The sequence below is a fragment of the Trachemys scripta genome, chromosome 1 (genome assembly GCF_013100865.1).
Source record: "Trachemys scripta elegans isolate TJP31775 chromosome 1, CAS_Tse_1.0, whole genome shotgun sequence".
NCBI classification, from domain to species: Eukaryota; Metazoa; Chordata; order Testudines; family Emydidae; genus Trachemys; species Trachemys scripta.
In genome coordinates, this window is record NC_048298.1 from 267,126,968 (window position 1) to 267,145,400 (window position 18,433).

At 39.4% G+C, this 18,433-nt stretch overlaps 1 protein-coding gene across 13 annotated transcripts in view; it reads left to right on the forward strand.

Moving 5' to 3' along the window:
* Window positions 1-18,433, forward strand: part of MYCBP2 (MYC binding protein 2) — a 395,137-nt gene that overhangs the window by 209,226 nt on the left and 167,478 nt on the right. For all 13 annotated transcript variants that reach the window (XM_034758293.1, XM_034758294.1, XM_034758297.1 and 10 more), the window contains 5 exons: window positions 1,469-1,600; window positions 2,282-2,460; window positions 7,849-7,991; window positions 9,211-9,311; window positions 14,217-14,435. In XM_034758293.1, the coding sequence (XP_034614184.1) occupies window positions 1,469-1,600; window positions 2,282-2,460; window positions 7,849-7,991; window positions 9,211-9,311; window positions 14,217-14,435 (774 nt within the window). The remainder of the gene's footprint in view (window positions 1-1,468; window positions 1,601-2,281; window positions 2,461-7,848; window positions 7,992-9,210; window positions 9,312-14,216; window positions 14,436-18,433) is intronic.

Sequence of the window (18,433 nt, forward strand, 5' to 3'; positions counted from 1 at the left end):
AGAGCCATACTTGGAAGACACTCACATGTGCACAATTGTGGGTCAGATATTCCCTGAGAGTGAGAGGATGTTTTTTTTTATTACAATGATGCACTGGGACTCAGGAGTTTTGCATTAATTCCCATCTGTGACATAGACTTCCTTTGTGACCTTTGGAAGTCACTTACAGCTTTATCCAAACCCACTGAAATAAATGGAAGTCCTACTATATATTTCAATAGGCTTTGGATCAGGCCCTTAATCTCTCTGTGACTCAGATCACCATCTGTATAATGAGGGGTAATATTTCCTTTCATCCTTTGGTTTAGATTCTTAGATGTTCAGGACAGGGCTTGTCTCTTACCATGTGTTTGTACTAGCTCCTTGCAGAATGGGTCCCTGATATGTTATGGCCTCGAGGCCTTATTGTACTACAAAAAATTAATCAGTAAATCACCCCAAATTTTTGTTCTTTGCTTTTGTGGCACTCATCTCAGATGCAAAAGCACATGTATTCTGGCCTCTGAATCTGTCCATAGATAATCAGTTCCTACTCCATATGGCATGTAGCCTTCTGGTGATGAGAAAAGGGAGAAAAACACCTAGGAGAGTTTGGGGTTCTGTAGGACAGGAGAAACCAGAGGGAACCCCCAGAAGAAGGGAAACAAAATAATGGGGGATGGGGATAGAAGAGGAAATCTTTTTGAAAGCAACATGTACAGAAAAGAAAAAATGGAGGAGGAGATAAATAGCATAGACAGAAAATTGACCAAAAAAAGGCAAACAATATACGAGAGTTTGGTCTGGGGTGCAACATGCTACGGAGGGCTCACCTACCAATCTATCATAGAAAATGCTCATATCAAAAAGAAAAGCCATAGACTACAGCCAGAGGTAATTCAGAATGCTGCTATGCAGAAATCTGTTTGCAACTGGAATTAAGTCCTTTGCTCCCAAGACAACATATTGTGCAGAAGTATCGTGGCAATACCTTCATTCTAGTGAAGACACAAGGTGTGATTTGGTGCACCTGTAGTCCTAGTTGTTCACTTTTGGGCACAGAGCTTGGGTTCTGAATGGTAGGAGCATGCAGTTATGGGAAAATAAATTCTCTGTTTTAAAAGTCACTTTTTATGAGGAGAGCCATAGGTTACATCTTTACAAACTGCAGCGGTACAACTGTGGAGCTGCAGCAGCCCTGTGGTGTATACACTTGCTACAGTGACAGAAGGGGTTTTTCTGTTGCAGAGGGTGTGACATTTTTCATAGCCCTAAGTGACGTAGCTAGGTTGACCTAAGTTTTTGGCGTAAATGAGCTCTTATTTATTTGCTGAAGGGTTTTTAGCTCTTTAAAAACAGTGGTATTTGTGGTACACAGAGTTCTGACATAGTAACTTTGAAAGTATAATTATTAGAATAAGTGCATAATCTGAATAGATTGTTACATTTTATACAAATTAAAAATTGATTTTATATTTCCTCAAACTAGAGTGATCATGCTGGAGATTCAACTCATTCCCATAGATGGACATCCTTAGAGTTAGTAAAAGGAACATACACCACAGATGATTCCCCCAGCGACATATCTGAAATTAGACTTGACAAAGTTGTGCCTCTGAAGGTAAATAAAAGGAAAAGCTGTGTAATTCCCCATTTATTGTCAGTAAATGCTGGATTTTTATTCTACAAAATTAAATATTAGAGTTGAATTGGTGTTGAAAAATAGCTGAGGTTCTGTTATATATATGTGAAAAGTACATGCTTCATTTAAATTTATATTGTTTTGTTGAGAAATTAAAAAAAACATCTAGAGAAAACTGTCATTTCATTAGCTACCCAATAAGTGTCAAGTTCAAATTCTAAAATGAATGAAATCTTATTTTTGAGTGTCAGTGTTCAATAGAATGTAACTTGTGCACTAATTAAAATAGTTTTAGATATATACTGGCAGCTAATTTTCTGGAGTTTCTAGTCAATGGGGTATGTTATCTTTTAGTTATTTTTAAAGAAACCAGAAATAATACAGTTTACATCACTGTGAACAAAAACTTTGAGGGCAGACAAGTTCTGACTTTTACTAGATGCCACACTTTTTTCCACTTAATTTTATTTTTAGAGTATTCCCTTAAGTTGAAAGTTAGTGTGTATAAAATACTTTTTGACCGTGTACTGCTTTTATATAATTGAATAAAATTATATTAAGTAGAAAATGTGCTTTCAACATGAATACTACAAACTATTATGAAACAAATTTTGTGTACCAGTCTAATATTGTATGCTGTTTCTGGCTTTTGTTTTGAAGGAAAATGTGAAATACGCAGTCCGTCTGAGGAACTATGGAAGCCGCACTGCCAATGGAGATGGGGGAATGACCACAGTCCAGTGTCCAGATGGTGTGACATTTACGTTCAGTACGTGTAGCCTGAGCAGTAATGGCACAAACCAGACACGAGGACAGATTCCACAGATTCTTTATTACAGGTCTGTGAGCTCTCATGCTTGATTAAAATATTTTTTTTCATAAAAACTTAACATAAATCCATTTATGAGAATTCACAGGAACTAACAAATCTAAGTTAATTTTGTAGAGATAGCAGCTTTGGTTAGAACAATATCTCGCTCTTCCAACTCAATTATGTTGTTTTTAGCTTTGTTTTATTGGAGGCAGTTTAGATTTGTCCATGAGGCTCTGGTGCAAGGCTATGCTTCTTCTGCCCTCATTTCAGATTCTGTGCTCCAGTCTGGCAAACATTGTGGTAACTTAGCTCTCCTGCTTTGTCCATTGTTATCCTGGCTTTTAAAGCCAGATTTTGGAGCATCAGTAAGTGGCATTTGTTCTTCCCTCTATCTTTCATGCAGGGTACAACATTTTGAGGGGGATCATTCCTGGAATGGGATCACCCCCTGAGAACTAGTCCTCTATCCCGTACTCTTCCCCCCCCCCCCCCAAAGAATCAGATTGCATAGTGAAATGAGTCTGTTTATAGAACTTCTGCCTCATTTGCTTTAGAAGTTGAAAGGTGTGTTGAGAATGAGGCAGGGGACTACAGGAAGAGAAAGTGGTTAAGTCCATTGAATGCCACCCAAGAGAAGGTTCTGCCACAGACTTCTGTGCAATACTGGGAGAGTTACTAAAATTAAATTTTTTGCAGGTGGCCACTAACTCCGTTTCTCATTTTCTGGATGGCCAACTTCAGACACCTCGGGCCTGATTTTGACAACATCTCAATGTAGGAGTTGTTGTCATTCCCTCTGTGATAAAGAAATACTTTAAGTTCTCTGCATCAGAATCAGGAATCCTGTGAGATAGTTGACAGGTCTGCACTTTCAGGGAGTAAAGGGAGAAGCTGACAGTGTATTAAAGTTAAATAATTTTTTTCTGTTATTGTTCACCACAGAGTATGCTGGGGAGATACCTAGTCTAGACATGTTTTCTTATCAATTAATAAAAATGAGACACTGTCAAAAATCAAAATGGTAGAAGAGGTGGTACTGGAACAAACTGATAAATAAAATAGCAACAAGTCTCCAGGAACAGATGTTTATCCAAGATTTTGAAGGATCTGAGAATGAAGAAACTAAGCTGCTAACAAAATGATATCGTTCTATTAAAAATCAGCTACTACACTGAGAGATTGGAGGGTAGTAAATGTATCTAATTTTTAAATGGCAGTAAGTGATGTTACATAAGAATTTCCATCCTGGCTCAGCCCAGTGGTCCGTCTAGCCCAGTATCCCGTCTTCTGACGATGGCCATTCCAGGTGCTTCAGAGGGGATGAACAGAACAGGCAATTTTCAAGTGATCCATCCCCAGTCGTCCGCTTCCAGCTTCTGGAATCAGAGGCTAGGGACATCCAGAGCATTATATTTTCCAATGTGCATTATTTCGCATTTATCAATGTTGAATTTTATCTTCCATTTTGTTGCTCAGTCTCTGTTTTGTGAGATCCCTTAGGAACTCTTTGCAGTCTTCTGTGGACTTAACTATTTTGAGTAGTTTTATATCATCTGCAATTTTTCCCACCTCATTGTTTACCCCTTTTTCCAGAATATTTATGAATATGTTGAACAGCACTGGTCTCAGTACAGATCCATGTGGGACACCGCTATTTACCTCTCTCCATTCTGAAAACTGACCATTTATTCTTATCTTTTAACCAGTTACTGAACCATGAGGGGACCTTACCTCTTATCCCATGACTGCTTACTTTGCTTAAGAGTCTTTGGTGAAGGACCTTGTTAAAGGCTTTCTCAAAGTCCAAGTACATTATATCCACTGGTTCACCCTTGTCCACATACGTGTTGACCTCCTCAAAAAATTCAAATTGGCAATTCTAATAGATTGGCTTGATTTCCCTTTATACAAGCCGTGATGACTCATATTTGTAATGTAAAAAGCATTTCAGAACTAAATAAATTGGTCGAAACAATACAATTATTTAATACCTAACTGAATACGATATGATATAATGACAAAACAACACAGCTTCTGCAAACAAACGGAATAATTTAATCTATTCCTTAGACACTGACGAGTTTTAAATTAACTGTACCACTTAAGATAAAGGATCCAGACACTGGATAACTTAATGAAAACGTGTTTTCTCTTTGATGTTCTGTGCCAGATCAGACGCTTGCGTTTGGTTCCTCCTTTCAAGCAGATGGAGACAGTGCACAAAACTTTGTTGGTGATGTCATCTTTTGCATATAGAAGTCTTTCTGGCTCATAAGCTCAGTTGTTCCTGTCTATAGCAAGTGATGAGTTTGGTACTTCACTGACTATAACAAAGGATTGAGGAGAAAATAAGGTTCGGGGACCTCAAAAATCATGATGGGACTGTGTGGCTATCCCAGGCTATACTCAGGGAGTTATTGAAGACATTTGTTTTGCCTTTCTCACCTTGTGCTCTGTTTGTTGAAGATTTCTGGCTCTTGGATAATCAGGCCTAGGAAAGAATAGGCAGAATAGAGGACAAGATGTTGTCTACCAGAGACCCCTTAACAGCTAGGAAGTCCAAGCAGGGCACAGGACAGGGGAGCATCCCCCTCACAAAATTCACAGGTAGTGCTCTACTGAGCTAGTCAGTGAACACAGTGGGAGTGTGGGAACCATGCCATTCTGGCATATCTCACCCTGGGTCCAGGGACTAGGGATAGGTGAATTCCCCTTCCAAGAAATAGACTACCTTTCTCTGCCTTTCTTCAAAGGACAGAAAAGCTCTAGGCATTGTTCTGGCTGATGGCACCTATGCTCCTGATACTTCCAGCTGAGTTATAGCAGTCGCCCTTGTCTCTCAGGGGTAGACTGCGCACACTCCTCTGTCCCGGCAGCATTTTTCCCTTGGTCAACCCACCCCTCACAAGAAAGGTTTCAGCCTGCCTAAAATGGAGACAGCCCAGCAGTTGCACCTTGCTAACAGTGGCAAGGTGTTCAACTCAGACTCTGACTTCAGATTTAAGCTCTAACTTCAAAGGCTACAAGTTGAAGTGAGACTAACCTAAGAAAAAGCGGTAGCTTGTCAGGGAAGGGAGCCTATCTTTGAAATGTGGTAGCTCAGGATAAATGGTTAGGTACCAGTTAGGTACAGACACGCAACATGATCATTGTTTAATACATAAAATTGTCAAGATGTCCAAGAAGCAAAGACACAGCTAATGAGGTGTTGAACTTGCTTCTGACATGGGCAGAAAAATAATAGAAAGATCAATCAGTTGGCACTGTATGTAGAAAACTGAAAAATAGCAAAGATGGCTGTAACGTCTCAGTATGCAGACATGGTAAATCTGGTAGCAGAGCCTCAATTCTGGGATGCATTGACAGCACATATCCTAATACATGGCCCATTGTCAGTGACCACAGAACAATATATGGTAAATTCAGTTTTGATGATCTCTCTGTAACAATGTACCACAGTGCATCATGTGTTGGTTTGGCAAGTATTCTCTACTTGGTGTGACAATTGAAGGATTTACTCCAATGCTAGAGTCCCCAGTGTTCTGGTTATTTTGGGGGGTAGTCTGGATTTAGGAATAAGTTCCAGTTCACTGAAAATCCACTTAGCAGTAATTGTAACCTTACAGGGTTCTTTAGATAAAATGCCATTAGGGGCATATTCTGGTCATATGTTTCCATAAGACTGTGAAGAATCTGAGGCTGCTTTTCAGGTCACCATAACTCAGTGGTTCTCAAACTTTTGTATTGGTGAACCCTTTCACACAGCAAGCCTCTGAGTGCGACGACCCCCACCCTTATAAATTAAAAACATTTTTATATATTTAACACCATTATAAATGCTGGAGGCAAAGCGTAGTTTGCACTGGAGGCTGACAGTTCGCAACCCCCCATGTAATAGCCTCGCAGCCCCCTCAGGGGTCCTGACCCCCAGTTTGAGAACCCCTGCCATAACTAGACTTGGTCCTGAACACTCTTGCCAAACTACCATTTGAGCCATTACGAAGAATTTTCTGTGGCCTCTCTCGCTTAAATTCCTGTCGTTGGTTGACAAAAATTCAGCCTCGTTCATTGTGCTTCATCAGGAGGAGGAAGTTTTTAGGACAGTGCCAGAAATTTGGCTGAAGTATCTCTCTTTATTTTAACCCCAATTATAAGTATTCCTCCTTTGTGTCCTAATCCAAGGAACAGTAAGGAACTGTTAGTTTGTGATTGATCAGAACATTAAGAATGTCCCAGAGAACTCAGAAGTTCAGGGAGTCAAGGAGGCTTTCCTTCATGAAAGAAGAATTTAAGAAGGGAAAAAGCAACAGCCAAATCTACCCTGTCTTATTGGATAAAATAACTCCCCAGTGAGGGTTACATCAGTAGCCGGAAGGAAGTCCCAGAATCACTCAAGAACTCCTTGTCAGAATTATTGGCATAAACATCTTTGCTGGTGTAAAGAAGTCACTTGGGCATCACTCCATGCCTTTTTCAAACACTATTAAGTGGATGCCCAGGCTTCTTCCAATGCAGTATTCAGAAGGAGCATCATGTGGGGCATTGTGGGATGCTTGTTCCACTTAATGGTCTAGACTGTTACTTTGGAAAGTCTCAAGTGTTTTGGGCTAGCATAGAGAATCTAGGATAGAATGGGACATTTTCCTTACCTGATGACTTCTCTTCAGTTTGACAGTCGAGACCCTCCCCCTGTTCAGAGTCTGGATATAATTTCAGTTTGGGTTTAAAATAAAATGTGTGTTTAAAAAAATCATATGACTGCTTTCCAAGTGTCTACTGAGCTGTCTAGCACCTTATGTGCATGACTGGAAAGGTTTTGTGTACTGCTCCATTAATTCGTAGGGAGGCACTATGTCCTAGCATAATCTTTTTCAAAGAAAAAAATGATCTTGTAGGGAAATTTGCCCATCCAGGGCTGTTCATCATAAAATTATTCCTTCAATTAGGAGGGAAAAACATTTCTTGAGGAAGTTCTATCACTAAAATTTCCATTATAGAAGTTTTATACATTCCTGTGGTGAATCTGATAGAATTTTTTGTTGGAGTAGATGGACAATTGACCTAGTCCAGTATAGCAATTAGGATGTTTCTGTGATATGAAGATTTGAAGAAAGCATCTAAATAGAGTAATATATTTCAACTTGATATACGTTTTCTCTCCAAATCAAAATTGATTTGGAAAGATTTTTATGTAGCTGTCACTCCCAGTATTTCTTCCATGGTCTCTCACTACATGCGGTATTATTTATTTTGTTCATTTTTTTTGCTCTTTCTTTATAAATTAATTGATTTTCTTTGTGCAATTTAAAATAAGCCTCTGTCAAGATTTGCTTTAAAAGTCAAATGTACGTAATATCTTTTAAAGGTAAAATTTGTATATTATGAACTCACTTTAACTTAATCTGCTATCCAGGAGTGAATATGATGGAGATCTACAGTCACAGCTTTTAAGTAAAGCTAATGAAGAAGATAAAAACTGTAGCAGAGCTATTTCTGTTGTGAGTGCTGTGGTACGAGCTGCCAAAGACCTGTTACACAGGGCTCTTGCTGTAGATGGTAAGACTTTTTTTCTAATTGAAACTTAGTTTTATTCTTTGGCAACACGAATTAATGGTAGTGAGATCAGTGTCTCTACAGTATAGATAGTATTAACATATAATTCTTCCCCCTCCTGCCCCTCAGGAATATTCATCTACTGTTAAGGGTGCCAGAGCCTTCCCAAAAGTGGGGGACCTCCCCCCCAAGACCCTTTCCCTGGCCAAGCCAGAACAGGGTTGGGGAGCCCAACCACCTCCCGCCCAGGGAGTGGGGGGCCGAAAGCAGCCCCCTGCCCTCCCCCTGGAGCTCCTGCCCAGGACTGGTGGAGGGACCCGCTTCCTGCAGCTGCCAGCGCTGCTCTCCCCGACCCGACTTCGCCTGTGGGGAGCCGCAGAGCCGAAGCCCGGCCATGATAAGAGCCAGGCAGGCAACTGTGGCGGACCCTCAACTAGGGCTGCGCAGCCTCTGGCTCGTGTCCATGTTCCCTGGGTCCCCCACCTAGGGCAGGTTGAGGTTCTGTCGCGGTTCCCGACAGCTGCCCAGGCTTCCTGGTCGGGCTCCACACTGGCCTGGCAGGAGGTTGGGACTTCACAGGGAAGAGGGCACGGTCTGCCCCAGTGAAAAATGGACGGACCACAATCCTCATTTTCAAAAAGTGAGAGGGCCCTGGGCCCCTTCCACCCTCCCCCCGATCCAGTGCCACTGTCTACTGTATAAATTACAGCATGTTTTTCATTACTGTGTTTATCAGCAAAACTGTTGGAGATAATGTGAGCATTTTTGCAATAAATCCCCATTTTTAGGAGGTTATCATTTGGTCTTAAATAATTAAAGTAGTGTTTGGGCTACTACTTCAGAATAAGGATTAATTGACTCTAAAATATTAGACCATATTTTAGAAATTTGTTGCAGATTTTATTTTTGAACTTAAACAGTTTTTATACCTTTAGTAATCATTTGACAGAATAATTTATTTCTGCTCTAACAAATGAAGGTTTTTATACAGTGAATGTTTTAAATGAGGATTTTAGCTTAAAATGAATTTTGCAGGCTCTTAAGTTGACTCTTAAACTTTATGATGAAAATAATTTATACTGAAAATGCATCACTGTAAACATAAGTTTTTACTTTATAAGCCATTACTGTACAGTAGGCAAAACAGAAAAAAATAATTTTGTCAGAGCTATAGTACGTTCATTATAAAGAATATCTAATTATTATAATAATCTTTGTTTAGCTGAAGACATTCCAGAATTGCTCAGCTCTTCCAGTCTGTTTTCAATGCTGCTTCCCCTTATAATAGCCTACATAGGACCAGTAGCTGCAGCTATTCCCAAGGTATGTTCTTTAGTAACCTGTACAGATGTATTTTTAAAATGCTGTGTAAGAGATGGTTGTAGTCTGAAAGGCACTCTTTTGTTTGTGTATTCTTGTGAATTCCTGATTAACCTTAGAACACTTGACACATTAAAAGCTGCCTCAAAAGTGTTAGGATTTTTCAGCCATGGTCACAAGAATTTCCTATAGGCGCTTTCTCTACCCTTACCTTTTTCTACTGTTGTCTCAGAATATTACTTATGATCTAAAAGACCAATTTATAGCAATGTTTTCTTAGCCGCTTTTTCATAGATTTATAGAAATGTAGTGCTGGAAGGGACCTCGAGAAGTCTGTAAATCCAGCCCCCTGTGCTGAGACAGGACCAACTAAATAAACCTAGACCATCCCTGACAAGTGTTTGTTCATCGTGTTCTTAAAAACCTCCATTGATGGGGATTCCACAGCCTCCCTTGGCGGCTTATTCCAGAGCTTAACTACCTTTATAGTTAGAAAGGTTTTCCTCATATCTAACCTAAATCTCCCTTGCTGCAGATTAAGCCCATTACTTCTTGTCCTACTTTCAGGTTCCCCCTCAGTCTCAAAACTAAACATGTCCATTTTTTTTTAACCTCACTTTGTACCCCAGCCCCAGTTCATCCACTAACTCAGCATCTAGATTCTTCTTCTTCCCTCCTCCTTCTCTAACAGCTTTTTCCAACTGCCTCCCCTTCTGAAGTCATCCAAGCCCCTTCCCAGCTTGAGCTACTCTCCAGTGAGCTGTTCCCTTCCCAGGTCAGCATTCCATGCTGCTGCATCACAGCTGCAGGCCCTTATAGCATGTCAATAACTCAAACCTGCAGCAGGTGCTAGTGCTCTGGCCATAGTTACTACACAGTGAACCACTGATAACTACTCTCTCACTACAATCGTTCACCCAGTTCTGCATGCACCTTATAGTAATTTCATCTAGACCGCATTTCATAAGAGCATAAGAATGGCCACAGTGGGTCAGACCAAAGGTCCATTCAGCCCAGTATCCTGTCTACCAACAGTGACCAATGCCAGGTGTTCCAGAGAGAGTGAACCTAACAGGTAATGATCAAGTGATCTCTCTTCTGCCATCCATCTCCACCTTCTGACAAACAGAGGCTAGGGACACCATTCCTTACCCATCCTGGCTAATAGCCATTAATGGACTTAGCCTCCATGAATTTATCTAGTTCTCTTTTAAACGCTGTTATAGTCCTAGCCTTCACAACCTCCTCAGGCCAGGAGTTCCACAGGTTGACTGTGCGCTGTGTGAAGAACAACTTCCTTTTATTTGTTTTAAACCTGCTGCCCATTAATTTCATTTGGTGGCCCCTATGGGAACAAGTAAATAACTTTTCCTTATTCACTTTCTCCACACCACTCATGATTTTATATACCTCTATCATATCCCCCCTTAGTCTCTTCTTTTCCAAGCTGAAAAGTCCTAGCCTCTTTAATCTCTCCTCATATGGGACCCGTTCCAAACCTCTAATCATTTTAGTTGCCCTTCTCTGTACCTTTTCTAATGCCAGTATATCTTTTTTGAGATGAGGAGACCATATCTATACACGGTATTCAAGATGTGGGCGTACCATGAATTTATATAAGGACAATAAGATATTCTCCGTCTTATTCTCTATCCCTTTTTTAATGATTCCTAACATCCTGTTTGCTTTTTTGACTGCCGCTGCACACTGCGTCTTCTTGGAGTCATCGTGGATAGTTCTCTGATCTCTTTCCTGATTAGTTGTAGTTAAATTAGCCCCCATCATATTGTATGTATAGTTGGAGTTATTTTTTCCAATGTGCATTACTTTACATTTATCCACATTAAATTTCATTTGCCATTTTGTTGCCCATTCACTTAGTATTGTGAGATCTTTTTGAAGTTCTTCACAGTATGCTTTGGTCTGAACGATCTTGAGCAGTTTAGTATCGTCTGCAAACTTTGCCACCTCACTGTTTACCCCTTTCTCCAGATCTTTTGCTTCTCCCAGTCTGCTAGACCTTAGTTTGCTTATGAGAATGTTGTGTGGGATTGTGTCAAAAGCCTTACTGAAATAAAGATATATCACGTCTATTGCTTCTCCCAGTCTACTAGGCTAGTAACCCTGTCAAAGAAAAAAATTATGATTGGTTTGGCATGATTTGTTCTTGACAAATTCCTGTTCGCTATTCCTTATAGCCCTATTATGCTGTAGGTCAGCAGTTCTCAAACTGTGCGTTGCATCCCCATTTTGATGGGGTCACCAGGGCTGGCTTAGACTTGCTGTGTCCCAGGACCAATGCCCAAGGGCTTCAGCCCTCGGCATTGGGACTCAGGTAACAGGCCCCCTGCCTGGGGCTGAAGCCCTTGGGCTTTAGCTTTGGCTCCCCCCCACAGGGGGTTCGGGCTGGCTCAGGCTTCAGTCCCCCGCTCCTGGGGTCATGTAGTAATTTTTATTGTCTGAAGGAGGTCACAGTGCAATGAAGTTTGAGAATCCCTGCTCTAGGTGCTTACAAATTGATTGTTTAATAATTAATAAATAATCTTTCCAGGTATTGAAGATTGGCTGACTGGTCTGTAATTCTCCAGATCCTCTTTGTTCCCCCTTTTTAAAAATAGGTACTATGTTTGCCTTTCTCCAGTCCTCTGGGACCTCAACTGTCCTCCATGAGTTCTCAAAGATAATTGCTAATGGTTCCAAGATTGCCTCAGCTAGTTCTTTAAGTACCCTATGATAAATTTCATCAGGCCCTGACTACTTGAATACTCTATTTAATTTCTGCTGTTATAACATCTTCAGTCCACATGGCTGTAACTTGTAGCCTCAAAACTAATTTTACTAAAAAATAACAAAAGATTCTTTAAGATGGACGCGTTCCATCTTCTGCAGTGCATTGGTCACTCCAAAGTAACAAAAATATGAGGCTTATTGATACAATTTGATATTATTTCACCATTCACAAATTAAGCAATAACCTCATGGGATTTCATTGTTTGCTTTAAAATTTTAACATTGCTGTGATTCTGGATCTTGAAATGGGATTTCTTTGTTTTAAAGAGAGACTTTCCTGCTTTTTTCATGTGAAAATAACTTTGCTTTTGGCTTGGTGAAATCTGTGCCCCTCTTTAGCAAATTCATATGTGAGGGTGATTCTCCATTCATTTGTGGGGGGTTCCCCCCCAGTTTGGTAACTTTTATGGCCTATGATGATGATTAATCATCTGCATATTGCTGTGAATGTACATGGCACTATACTTCAGAAGGTCAATGGCAAATGTATATGGCCCTTCTCTGAAGTGGGCTTAAAATCTAGAAACTTAGGTGTGAGAAGTAAATTTTACATTGTTTATAGAGATGTTAAACCCAGTTGGAGGAGAAGGACATACTTCATGTTTGTATCCCCGCCACTGAGCATAATTAAATTCAAGACTTCATATGTCCCTAAATTCACAATAGTTAATGTCTGTAGGAGGTTTGCATAGGGATCAAGGGGAAAATACCGCATTTATGTAGTAACTAAACTTTTATTTACTATTTATTCAGTATCTTATTTTCTAGGGCTGTCAGTTAATCGCAGTTAACGTAAATGATTAACGCAAAACAAATTAACTTGATAAAAAAATTATTTACGGTTAATCGCACTGTTAAACAATAATAGAATACCAATTGAAATTTATTATAAATATTTTTGTATGCTTTTCTACATTTTCAAATATATTGATTTCAATTACAACACAGAATACAAAGTGTACAATGCTAACTTTATATTATCATTTTTGATTACAAATATTTGCACTGTAACAAAGACGAAACAAAAGAAAACGTATTTTTCAATTCACCTCATACAAGTGCTGTTGTGCAATTTTTCTAGTGAAAGTTTAACTTAGAAATGTGGATTTATTTTTTTACGTAACTGCGCTCAAAAACAAAGCAATGTAAAACTTTAGAGCCTACAAGTCCACTCAGTCCTACTTCTTGTTCAGCCAATCCCTAAGACAAACAAATTTGTTTACATTTATGGGAGATAATGTAATAATGCCCGCTTCTGATTTACAATGTCATCTGAAAGTGACAACAGGCGTTCGCATGACACTTTTGTAGCTCGTGTTGCAAGGTATTTATGTACCAGATATGCTAAACGTTCATGTGCCCCTTCATGCTTCGGCTACCATTCCAGAGGAAATGTTTCGATGCTGCTGATGCTCACTTAAAAAAAAAAAAAAAAAAAAAAAAAAATGCATTAATTAAATTTGTGACTGAACTGCTTGGGAGAGAATTGTATATCTCCTGCTCGGTGGTTTTACCTGCATTCTACCATGTATTTCATGTTATGGCAGTCTCGGATGATGACCCAGTACATGTTGATCGATTTAAGAACACTTTCACTGCAGATTTGACAAAACACAAAGAAGGTACCAATGTGCGATTTCTAAAGATAGTTACAACACTTGACCCAAGGTTTAAGAATCTGAAGTGCCTTCTAAAATCTGAGAGGAATGAGGTGTGGAACATGCTGTCAGAAATCGTAAAAGAACAACACTGATGCAGAAACTACAGAACCTCAACCACCAAAAAAGCAAATCAACCTTCTGTTGGTGGCATCTAACTCAGATGATGAAAATAAATGTGCATCTGTCTGCATGCTTTGGGATCATTGTCAAGCAGAACCTATCATCACCATAGAAGCATGTACTCTGGAATGGTGGCCGAAGCACAAAGGAGAGGAGGAAGGTGTTCTTTTTGTTTTTTTGTTTTTTTTTTAAAAGTAAACAAAATGACATGACTGAACTATGATAGTGTTACTTTTTTTGAATTATCTCAATTACTGTAGAGAACTATAGGCTTTTTGACTTTTTCCTCCCAATATCATACAATATTTATTTTATATTCTACTGTGTCATACTACAGGTTGCTGTTGAAGTCTTTGGCCTAGTACAGCAGTTACTTCCCTCTGTAGCAGTTTTGAATCAGAAGTATGCCCCTCCTTCCTTTAACCCCAATCAGTCTACAGACAGCACCACAGGAAACCAACCTGAACAAGGGCTCTCAGCTGGTACGACCTCTAATCACTATGCTGTCATAGAAAGTGAACACCCTTATAAACCAGCTTGTGTTACTCACTATAAGGTAAGGACCATTTCTATGTCTGTATGCGATTTTTAGTACATATCATAAACTGAAAGTATGTATAGATTTTTAAAACATCTCTAAAGTTGTTACCTAGTTTGTGTCTATGCTGTGAGCATACAGTGTTTGCACTGTTGTTTGATTTTATATATATGAATCTCATGCTATGAGTCGTGTACTTGTTCCGAGGTAGCCGATGCAAAGCTGTACGTAACCTAAGTCTTTTAGTTAAATTCTCATTTTGTATACACATTTTTAACAGTTGCTATAACTCAGTTTCCTGATGTTTTCACTGTTGTAACATACTGTCTGATTTATTTTCTGTTCAGCAGCGAGGGTCTGTTTAGATGGTTTCTTTAACAATGTGAAGTTTTATTTCTTGTTATGAATCAAAATAGACAAAGGATAGTTTAATATGCGTCACATTTTCAAAGTTTAAAGGAACAAAGCTAGGGAGTCGTGTAATGCTTTGCTTTGACTGAAACACCTTCCTTGTGAGCTCCTCACAAACTCCTGCCTATTCATGAACCTAATGGATAATACCCCACAAGTTTGTTCTCATAGGTAAAGATAGTCCAAATGCATATCCACAACATTCTTATTGAGTGCAAAAATGTACTCTTATGAAATCTGATATCAGAGCTTTGAGTGTAAGTAATGTTAGCTCTGAGCAAGGGGAGACCCCCGATGCTGTAGCACCACCAGTTTGTTTTGTTGGCCGGAAGATGTGGCAATTCAAATTATTCATGAAGTTGCCTCAAATCTGACCACCATTTAGGATACAGAGTTCTCAGAGGTTAAGCCCTGTCTGTAGTTTTCAATAAATCATTTTCATTTCTAGAGTTGATGCGTTTCATAATGAAGTCAGAACTATGAAGCAGAAGGTTGCAAGTACTGAAACAACACAAGCTGCAATTCATATCTGCTGCTCTTGAAAATAAGATGTTCTGTTTAGAGAGCAGGACAGCTGATGCAGAAAATAGAAATAATCACTTGAGCTTTAAACTGTCTGGGCTTCCTACAGAAGTTGAGTTTCTGACCCTGTAATATTTTCTCCATACATGGAACCCCTGAAGCTCCAAACAACATACAAATAAAACTCTTAATTAGTTTGAGTTGAAATTAAAATAAAAGGGTTCATTTAAGAAACTTAGCACACTATGTCAGATCTTTTTTGTCTCCGATGATCTCAATAACATTTTAGCATACTCCTTCAAATGTTGCCAATAGATGACTTATGCATAGGTTGCATTTCGGGAAATGATATTGAAATTAAATTAACTTATTAGTAATTGTTATAACTGTACAGTTCTAGGTCAGTAGGTTAGGTTGATCTTAAATGGGGCTGCTGTAACATTAGAAGCAACTCAGCCAATCATCATCTTTCCTCTCCAGTTAATTTGCATGCTTATTTCTGTTGATTGAAATGACTCGGTGATGAGGAAGACTGTACATTTGTGTAAAGAGTTCCTTGGTAGAATACTAGGTCCCCAGCTCTCGTTTGTCTCGAAGTTCTATAGCTACATGCTGACATACTAAGCATCAGATTCACCAGTATGGTTCAGCTACTTTGTACTGTTTTAGGAGAGCACAAAACAGCCAAAGCATACCACTGAATCTGTCCTCAAAAAGTTATCTAAGATTGATGCTATATATGTTCAACTCTGGTGGCATTCTCTTTGGCTCTCTTGTTTAGTGTTTATATATGAAATAGATAATTGAAAAATAAATCCTGGACAAAAACCATTTAAACTGGTATTAATATTGACAGTAATTTAAGGGGAAAAAATCATTCTGTGGCTGTTGTAATTATCCCAAAACAAACATTACAAACCCGGGAAATTCGGACTTCAAGGTTAAGATGAAAAGAAGTCCAAAGAACAAGGCATGGAATTGCATAGGTAAGGCACTTACATGAAGTAAAGTCTAGGTAAGGATGTCTCACAAAGTAAAGATTAGCCTGATTTTTAAAGAGATTACTTTGAGACAAAAAACATTAAATCCATTAATCATAATTGTGTTGCTATTGCATGGAATATTGCATGATAAAGCAAGAATAAGTGGCAGAGCGACTTAAAATGATGACAAGAAGCTTATGCTTAATTTGGTAGAGAATGGTGAAGCCATTAGAGCAATGCAAAAAGAAGGGGGAAATGGTCTGGAAAATGGGCAAATAAGATGAATCTGTGTACATAAGATTATTCTCATGCCTTCTTTTGGATTTCTTTTCAAGGATGATTGGAATCTAATGAAGATAACTCAGATTACAGACTAGTTTCCTACAGTCCCCAGAAGTCAGTCATTTGATTCAATTGTTTGATTTTAGATAAAAATAACCTGTTTTTCTTTGCGTTCTTATCTACGTGTGTGTCATTTCTGTTGCGCACATGCCAGAGGTCAGAATGTTTTAGCCAGTGGTGTCCGTTGGGCCATGCCTGTACCTTTCATGCCTTTTACCACCCTCTCTCCACAGGAGAACATAAAGGGGCTGGCATAACCAACCACCCTCATTTCCTTTACACTGCCTGTGGCTGAGACACAGCACTGACTTAGCAGTTTCTGGCCTCTTGTACTTCTGCTCCCACTTTTTCCAATTTATTGTAAATACCTGTTCTTAGGATAGGATAGTTTTAATATACAGTTGATAGGAATCTTATTGTGTCTTAGTGTAGGCTTTAGTTCAGGCAAGTTTTCTTTGTTTCATTCAGCCTGTACCAGGAGTCAGCCTTAGAGATGGTCAATAATCTCTTGGCTTTAAATATTGGTCATTGTATGAGGCAGCTCCACCCCCAACCATAGACATTCTATGTGCTTATTTTGCCCTGGGGAGGAGCACATTAAAGACCAATGTACTTTGTAATGTACTAGTAACAAACTGCTGAATCCAAGGAGGCAAGGTTAAAAACTTATCTCCTGGATAAATCCATGAGACCTGCCTCTGGTCCAGAGAGGCAGGATATATCTGATTTGGAGTAATCTTCAGTTAGAATTCTTCTGTTATGTCCTCATCTTCCAGGACTATCTCTGTCCCTGTGAGGCATTTTCTTGCAGCTTCTGTGGCTGCTCCTTCCTCACATGTTGAGAGAGAGAGAAACCCCTGATCAACTTCTGTAAGGAGCATAAGAGTGGGTCTCCCACTAGAAGTTTTTTGGGAGGACCAAAAAAAAGGGACAAATCTGTTTCTGCTAATGAGGCCTTCTCGTACTAGTAGGCAGCACTTACACTTCAGCACCAGTAGTTTTGGTACTGACTATATCGGCACCATTGAATTTGGTACTGACCCTTTCAATTTTTGTTTTGGCACTAACGCAATTGGTCCTGATGTTTTTTATATTAGGTCCTGATGTTTTTTATATTAGAGTTTTGCCTCTGTCTGTCCTTTTGCTTTCTTTGTCCATATTGGGTTTATCTCTAGCACCATCTAAAAAGCTCCCAGCACAACATAATTTTCAGACCCCAATCAGGGCTGCTGCTCAATTTGAGGAAGATCACTCCTTTATCTTTTCTGCTGTGGACATAAGTGGGGGTGGTTCCACCCTCCAAGGGTCCCTTTTTTATGACCCATATATTTCAGACCCCCTGCCTGCTCTATCCTCCTCCCACTCTTTATCCCTATATATCTTCCTCCTGGCCTTATTGGGCCCTGTGGTCTGTTCAGCACATTAGAAGACAGTAATCTACCCGAAGTATCACAAGTCAGACCTCCATCCCTGTGGCAGCCACCTACAGGCCATCAACAGCAATAACAGTCTGCCCATACATTTTGTACAGATGTTTCAGGCCATTGGTGAATTACCTCCTCATCAAACAAGATTGTTGAGATATGGGTATAGTAATATGTCTTGCTTTCATACCTTGAAATCCAGCTTTCATTCTACATATTATATATGCCCATTCAGCAAGCACACAGGAAATATCTGTGTTTTGTAGTTGGTAACTCAGATTAACAATACAAAGTGCTCCATTTTGGATTATCAAGATCTCAAGAAATTTTTCAA